An 8,426-nucleotide genomic window follows, 5' to 3' on the forward strand; every position below is an offset into this window, starting at 1 on the left:
ACTATCTATACTGATTGCCTAGTCACCTTTACCCCTACCTACATGTACATATTACCTGAAATACCTCGTACACCTGCACATTGACTTGGTACCGGTAGTCCTTGTATATAGCCTGGTTATTTTAATTGATTGTGTTACTGTTTTCTATTTTAATTTGCAAATTGTCATACTTTTTAACTCTGCGTTGTTGGGAAGGGGCTAATAAGTAAGCATTTCACGGTAAAGGTTACACCTGTTGTATTCGGCGCATGTGACAAATAAGTGTAAGACACATCACAGTCTGTACGTGCATAAAGTCTGGGAAAGGAGCCGGGAGGTAGGAGAGGAGAGGAGGGGGTCTGACGCCTGCTACGCTGTGATTGGCATCGCTGCTTTCATAGCCCCGCCCCCTCCAGCAGGACACCAAATGGAGATGCAGACCTAGGGTCCCACCCTGCCCTTCACTAGGGTCCCACTCTGCCCTTCAGGTGAGCTAGAGAAAGACTCCACCAGACCAGCGAGCTCATAACAGACAACTGTCTTTTTCTTCTCTCTTCTCTTCGTTGACCCGATGGTGTTCAGGTCGCCGCTCGAGCTCTTTCACGCCCATCTCTTCCTGCCCGGCACGCTCTTACCGGAGGAGCCTCCCACGTGTGCACCTGCCTCTGCTCTCCCGGGGCTCTGCTTCTACGCAGCGCAGGTTTGTGTTTGTTTATTTGTGTTGTGTGTCTTACTTTTGGAGATGATAGTTGTTGTTGTTGTTGTTGTTGTCAGGTGGCCAGTGTGTGTGAGACTCTGGAGGAGATCGGGGACGTCGAGCGGCTTGCGCGGTTCCTGTGGTCCCTGCAGGTGGTCCCAGGTGGCGCGTGCTCCATCGCCGAGCATGAATCAGTCCGTAGTGCGTATGCTGTGGTCGCCTTTCACACCGGGAACTACCGCGAGCTCTATTGCATCCTGGAGAAACACAGCTTTACGCACTGCGCCTCGCAAGGTAAGATACAGGCCATGTTGCTCTATGCGCATTACGGGGAGGCTGAGAGGCTGCGCGTGCGGTCGCAGGGCCCGCTGGACAAGTACCGTGTAAGGAAGAAGATCCCGTTACCAAGAACGATCTGGGATGGCGAGAGGAAGACACACTGCTTCAAGGTCTGTTTGTTTTATTGGTGATTATTGGTATTTAATATGCACTAGCCTATGGCTCTTCAGGAGGTGTAATTCTATACCTTAATTGTTATGGATACATTTCATTTCAATGTATCTACCTGTTGTTTGAATTACTTGAAGCGCAACATTCTTTATTTTCTCATAAATAACCTACAGTTTATGATGATGATGGTGACGATGATCGTGATGATGATGATGATTCCCAGGAGCGGACGCGGGGCCTGCTGAGGGAATGGTACCTCCAGGACCCCTACCCAGACCCCGCGATGAAACGGGAGCTGGCGCGCGCCATCGGGCTCACTCCAACTCAGGTCGGAAACTGGTCGGAGACAGAGAGACCACGGCCGCCAACAAGAACAGGTCATTGTCATTAATAAAGTAAATAAACGTGATTTAATCTCAGTTTAGTGTTATGATTTAACTGGATAAGAACCCAAATGCAGACAAGTACACGAAGCCAGAGAAGTTTTAACAGGTTTATTTACAATGTTCAAAGTCCAGGTTTCCAAATATAGGGGAAGAGCAAGTCCAGGTTACAGGGAGGGTAACAGATCCAGATCAGGGCAGGTGTGGTACCGTAATGTCCTAGTGTCCGTGATGAGTCCAAAAGAGAGGTCCGGTAGTGGAGAGCAGGATGGTGGTGGCAGGAGTGAAGCGGAGGCAGGAGTCAGGTTCCAAATATCTGTGGCACAGGAGAAAAAGTAAATAGAACAGACCAAAAAACACAAAGAGCAAAAAATAACCAGGTTGAGTCGGCAGCGAGACTAACATGGTCGTCTTGACTATGATCTGACGATGAGTGGTAAGTTTGACCGGGTCTTAAAGGCTGAGGTGATTATGGTGAATGAGCTGCAGCTGGAACCCTGACTCCGCACACCAGACTTCACTCCTGCAATCAAGGACAGACAGAGGGGAGGGAGAGAGCAGAGAGAGCTACCTAGCAGCAGTAGGCCTAATAGTACCCCCCTCTACGGACGCCACCTGGCGGCCGACGGGGTTGATCGGGATGTAACCTATGAAACTCTCGGACCAGAGCAGGATCCACAATGAAGCTCCTGGGCACCCAGGAACGTTCTCGGGACCATAACCCTCCCAATCCACCAGGTACTGGAAACCACGACCTCGGCTGCGAACATCCAGAAGTCGCCGGACAGTGTAGACCGGACCCCACCCACGATCCTGGGCGGAGGAGGGGGGATGAGAGGGCGGGCACAGAGGGCTAACCGACACAGGCTTAATCTGGGATAACATGAAAGGTGGAATGAACCCGTAGGGAGGCAGGAAGCTGTAGCTTAACCGCGCAGGGGTTAACAATAGACAGTATCTTGAACGGTCCTATAAAACGAGGCGCCATCTTCTTAGACTCCACCTTCAATGGAAGGTCCCGTGACTTCAGCCATACCTCTTGACCAGGAGAGTAACCCGGGAGCCTGGGACCGGTGACGGTTGGCTTGCCTCTGCATGTACGCCGAAGCTCGGGACAGAGCTACCCGGGCCTTCCTCCAGACCTTGAAGCAGCGGCGCATGTGGGACTGCACCGAGGGTACCGCCAGTTCCCTCTCTTGGGAAGGGAACAGGGGAGGTTGATAACCCAGAGCACACAGAAAAGGAGACAAACCAGAGGAAGCGTTAGTCAAGGTGTTATGAGCATATTCCACCCAGGGGAGCATGGAGCTCCATGACCCAGGGTTAGACCCAGTGACACAGCGAAGAGCGGTCTCCATCTCCTGGTTCGCTCTCTCGGCTTGCCCGTTGGTCTGGGGGTGATATCCAGAGGACAGGCTGGATGTAATGCCCAAAGCTTTACAGAAAGCTTTCCACACCTGGGAGACAAACTGGGGACCCCTGTCAGAGACAATATCCGTGGGTAGACTATGAGAGCGGAACACATGTTCCACCAAAATATCAGCCGTCTCTCTGGCAGTGGGCAGTTTAGGTAGGGCCAAAAAATGAGAGAACTTAGAAAAACGATCAATCACCGTAAGAATGACAGTCTTACCAGACGAGGGGGAAGTCCAGTGACAAAATCCATAGCGATATGCGACCAGGGCCGGCTGGGTATAGGTAGAGGTCGTAGATGACCAGCGCTGGCCTGGGTGGAGTTTTTACTTCGTGCACATACCGTACAAGCAGCAATGAAGGCTCGAGTGTCCGCCTCCATCGTGGCCCACCAGAACTTCCGTCGCACAAAGTCAAGGGTCCGCGAAACTCCAGGGTGACAGGTAAGGGGAGACGAGTGAGCCCACTGAAGTACCTGGGAGCGAGCAGACTCAGGGACAAACATCCGGTTAGGAGGACCCCTCCCAGGGTCAGCTTGATGATGTTGAGCCTGTCTAACAATCCCCTCGATGTCACATGTGATGACTGCAATACTGCAGGTAGGAGGCAAAATGGGTTCAGGGTTACTACCAGTATCAACAGCCGAATGAACACGAGACAGGGCGTCAGGCTTGACGTTGCGTGACCCAGGACGGTAAGACAGAGAAAAAATTGAATCTCCCAAAAAATAGTGCCCACCTGGCTTGACGGGGGTTGAGCTGCTTCGCTGACTGGAGGTAAGCCAGATTCTTATGATCCGTCCAAACGATGAAGGGTTGTTCCGCCCCTCCAACCAATGTCGCCACTCCTCGAGAGCCAGCTTAACGGCGAGCAGTTCACGATTGCCAACATCATAATTCCTCTCTGCCTGAGAAAGTTTCCTTGAGAGAAAAGCACAGGGATGCAGTTTGTTATCTTCAGGAGAACGTTGTGACAACACTGCACCTACCCCAGTGTCGGATGCATCCACCTCCACGACAAACTGGCGGTCGGGGTCCGGCTGCATCAGAATGGGAGCCGAGGCGAAGCGATGTTTCAGTTCTTCGAACGCTGATTCGGCCCCTTCATTCCAAGCGAACGGTCGTGAGATGGAGGTGAGAGCGGTGAGTGGCGCCGCAATGTGGCTGTAGTCCTTGATGAACCTCCTATAGAAGTTCGCAAACCCCAGGAATCGTTGAAGTTGTTTGCGGGTAGAGGGAGCTGGCCAGTCCGTGACAGCAGAGATCTTAGCTGGGTCCATCCGCAACTCCCCTGAGCTATGATGTAACCCAAAAAGAGGTCTCAGACACATGAAATTCACATTTCTCCATCTTCACAAACAGTTTGTTCTCCAACAACCTTTGCAACACCTGGCGCACATGCAGTTCATGTTCCTGGGAGGACTCTGAGAAAATCAAGATATCATCCAGATAGACAAAAACAAACCGATTCAACATGTCCCGAAGGACATCATTGACTAGTGCCTGAAAAACAGCAGGGGCATTGGACAACCCAAAAGGCATAACCAGATACTCAAAATGTCCCAAGGGTGTGTTGAATGCAGTCTTCCATTCATCACCCTTACGAATGCGCACCAGGTGATACGCATTTCGTGAGATCCAGTTTCGTAAAGATGGTAGCACCATGAAGGAGGGGAAAAGCAGAATTAATCAAAGGCAGAGAATACTTGTTCTTAATGGTGATGTTGTTAAGACCACGGTAATCAATACAGGGTCTGAGGGTCTTATCCTTCTTAGCAACAAAAAGAATCCCGCTCCTACAGGTGACGAGGAAGGACGCATAATACCTGCCGCCAAGGAGTCCCGAATGTAGTTCTCCATAGCCTCCGTCTCCGGCCGGGAGAGATTGTACAGGCGACTGCTGGGGAGCGGGGCTCCTGGCTGGAGGTCAATGGCGCAGTCGTAAGGCCGGTGAGGAGGAAGAGAAGTAGCTCTGTGTTTGCAGAAAACGGATGCCAGGTCATGATACACGTCAGGGACAGCAGAGAGATCCATGGACTCCAGTGGAGGTTGAGGCACAGTACTGGCAGGAGTCTGAGCAGAACACAAACAATTCACATGACAAAATGTGCTCCATGAAACAATGTTACCTGTCACCCAATCAATGTGTGGATTGTGTCTTATGAGCCAGGGGATACCAAGGACCAGGGGTGTCTGTGGGCAGTCGATAATATGGAATTGAATGTTCTCCTGATGATTACCCGACACTCTAAGACAAACAGGAACAGTTTGATGGGTACACGAGTCAACAATTGTCCATTAAGACCCTTAGCCTGCAGCGGACAGTCCATAGGAACAGTCTCCAAATCCATTTGTTGAGCCCACTCTCTATCCAAAAAGCTTTCGTCGGCACCAGAGTCAATCAGCGCACTAACAGAAAAATTATGGGACTGCCACTGGAGGGATGCCTGGAGCAGAATGCGGGGAGAAGAGGAAGAATCCGCTGCTCGGCTCACCAAAACTTCTCCCATTAATGATGAGCCGGCCCTTTTCCCGGACGAACTGGGCAGGAAGGAACGAAATGACCAGCCTCTCCACAATACAGGCAGACCCGGAGCCTGAATACGACGTGCACGCTCCTCTGAGGACAACCGTGCACGACCCACCTCCATGGCTTCGGGTTCAGTGCTCCTCGTATCGACTCGGGAAGACACAGCTTTCTCCGTAGGGAAGATGCAGGGAGGAGTTTGTTGATGACAGACAGGTTGCTTGGAACTAACACTCCTCTCCGCGGTGCTCCCGAATCCGATTATCCAACCTGATAGTGAGTGAAATAAGATTATCCAGCGTAGTCGATTCATCATATGACACCAATTCATCTTTTAAAGTCTCAGACAAAGCATTGATGAACACTCCTTGTAATGCCTCGTCATTCCAACCACTCACTGCTGCTAAAGTCCGAAACTCCACTGCCATCTCCGCCACACTACGAGCCCCCTGTCGAAGAGAAAACAACCGCTTTCGCAGCCTCCTTGCCTCGTACGGGGTGGTCAAAAACCTTCCTCATCTCCGTGGTGAAGGCAACGTAAGCGTTGCAAATGTCCGACTGACTCTCCCAGACCGCAGATCCCCAGGCACGAGCGGAACCGCTAGTAGAGTTAATAAGGTAGGCAATACGGGCTCTTTCTGAGGCGTAGGTGAGGGGCTGTTGTTCAAACACTAACGAGCATTGAGTCAAAAAATCGCCACAGGTTCCCATGTTCCCGTCATAGCGCTCTGGAGCAGGAACAAAAGGCTCTCTGATCTGGGCTGAAGGGGTAGTAAGGGCAGACACTTGATTGGTGAGTAATTGAACCTGATTAAGCAGCACCTGACTGTCCTCAGCAATCGTCTTAAACAGGGTATCATGTTGGCCAAGTAAAATGCCCTGATTGGCTATGGCAGTCCAAATTTCAGTGCACTCTGGGGTGGTATCCGAGCTACTGTCTGCTGGGTTCATGTTGGTCAGATCATACTGTTGTGATTTAACTGGATAAGAACCCAAATGCAGACAAGTACACGAAGCCAGAGAAGTTTTAACAGGTTTATTTACAATGTTCAAAGTCCAGGTTTCCAAATATAGGGGAAGAGCAAGTCCAGGTTACAGGGAGGGTAACAGATCCAGATCAGGGCAGGTGTGGTACCGTAATGTCCTAGTGTCCGTGATGAGTCCAAAAGAGAGGTCCGGTAGTGGAGAGCAGGATGGTGGTGGCAGGAGTGAAGCGGAGGCAGGAGTCAGGTTCCAAATATCTGTGGCACAGGAGAAAAAGTAAATAGAACAGACCAAAAAACACAAAGAGCAAAAAATAACCAGGTTGAGTCGGCAGCGAGACTAACATGGTCGTCTTGACTATGATCTGACGATGAGTGGTAAGTTTGACCGGGTCTTAAAGGCTGAGGTGATTATGGTGAATGAGCTGCAGCTGGAACCCTGACTCCCGCACACCAGACTTCACTCCTGCAATCAAGGACAGACAGAGGGGAGGGAGAGAGCAGAGAGAGCTACCTAGCAGCAGTAGGCCTAACATTTAGTGCAGACGGGCTGAGGCTAACCCACAACTTACGTTCAGAAGATCTGGGTGGTGAACTGGTGATATTATAATAAAACAAGTTTATATATATATATTTCCCAGGCTCGCGCACCACGGGATGCAACCAGGCGTCATGCGCGTTCTGGCCGGGACAGAATACACCCCCACCTGCAGCGCGTGCAGTCCGGAGATGCACCTCTCGGTAATGGACAGCGACCATGAATTTGACATCTGAAACTCTGCTCACTGGGATACAAGCTAATAAGGAAGCGGGGTATCAAGGAGAATAGCCTACCAGAGAGATAGGCCTACGTTGTTTTAAATTAATATTTTATTTCACCTGGCCACGTTTGCGTCAGGACGCACGAAGTTGCATCTCCAACAGCATGCAATGGATATCTTTCTTTTTGTTATGTTATGAGAGTTTGCTGTCTGAAATAGGCCTACATTATATTTACAATGTGCAGAACATACAGTGGGGAGAACAAGTATTTGAATCACTGCCGATTTTGCTGGTTTTCCTACTTACAAAGCATGTAGAGGTCTGTAATTTGTATCATAGGTACACTTCAACTGTGAGAGACAGAATCTAAAACAAAAATCCAGAAAATCACATTGTATGATTTTTAAGTAATTAATTTACATTTTATTGCATGACATAAGTATTTACAGAAGGCCCGTTGAAGCACTGTAAAGGCCTATTTGTTGGTTTATAGTACAAATACGTTGTTGGCCTAATGAAGTGTTGTTACGTTATACAAATTAATTTATTGTTCTTAGTGAATTTATTCTTAGACTAGAGTTGGGCGTTGTTCTACAATGTATAAAGCGTTGTCATTCAGGGAATCTGACTGCTTTTTGCCATACCAACTCTGTGAGGTGTTTTTTTCATCACTGCATGAACATAAACTGGCACCAAATCATGTGAAACAGTGCACTCTGGTGGCTATAATGAGTGATTATTCTGCCAGGCGCACTTCCTCCTTGTGGCCCCGAGATGGAGACAACAGACTAGAATGCAGAGCCATCGATCTACACACGCGCATGTCTCCAGTAGAATGTCCTTGGTGAAAACCTAATCTCCAAAACAGAAACTTTTCTGGAAATTGAAAAAAAGTGCCATATTTTCCCATGACCGAATATACAATTATAAAACTTTAGAAGCTATTTTAAATAGGCCTACATTTTCTTGGTCCTAGAGTCATGAAATGTTCAGAGTAGGCTACATTTGAGGGGAGTTAGCCAACTGCTTTCAATAGCCTAGGCCTACATGTAAAAAATGTAAATAGGCAACAATTTAGTTACAGAGATTTCATCCTAAAGTGACTGGATGAACTAAAAACCTATTGCGGATCCCCTGTGTGTGTGTGTGTGTGCGCGCAAGGAGACATGACAGTAGACATTACTGACAACATGGAGATGGATATAATGTATGACATCATAGCAGGGACACAGT

At 49.2% G+C, this 8,426-nt stretch overlaps 1 protein-coding gene across 1 annotated transcript; it reads left to right on the forward strand.

The window, feature by feature from the left end:
* The first annotated feature begins 518 nt into the window (after window positions 1-518).
* Window positions 519-1,517, forward strand: LOC121547012 (homeobox protein SIX3-like). Its single transcript, XM_045209934.1, has 3 exons — window positions 519-679; window positions 754-1,125; window positions 1,350-1,517. Exons 1-3 carry the CDS (start codon window positions 551-553, stop codon window positions 1,515-1,517), a joined length of 669 nt encoding a protein of 222 aa, XP_045065869.1. The 5' UTR covers window positions 519-550.
* Window positions 1,518-8,426: the final 6,909 nt, after the last annotated feature.

This window comes from Coregonus clupeaformis, chromosome 31, assembly GCF_020615455.1.
Source record: "Coregonus clupeaformis isolate EN_2021a chromosome 31, ASM2061545v1, whole genome shotgun sequence".
Lineage (NCBI taxonomy): Eukaryota > Metazoa > Chordata > Actinopteri > Salmoniformes > Salmonidae > Coregonus > Coregonus clupeaformis.

What these genes read in the sequence shown, in the direction of transcription:
- LOC121547012 (XM_045209934.1), top strand. Translation starts at nt 551, where the DNA reads ATGGTGTTCAGGTCGCCGCTCGAGCTCTTTCACGCCCATCTCTTCCTG. An exon ending in TCTGCTTCTACGCAGCGCAG is followed by an intron (nt 680 to 753) that starts GTTTGTGTTTGT and finishes TGTTGTTGTCAG; the next exon opens with GTGGCCAGTGTGTGTGAGAC. An exon ending in GGAAGACACACTGCTTCAAG is followed by an intron (nt 1,126 to 1,349) that starts GTCTGTTTGTTT and finishes GATGATTCCCAG; the next exon opens with GAGCGGACGCGGGGCCTGCT.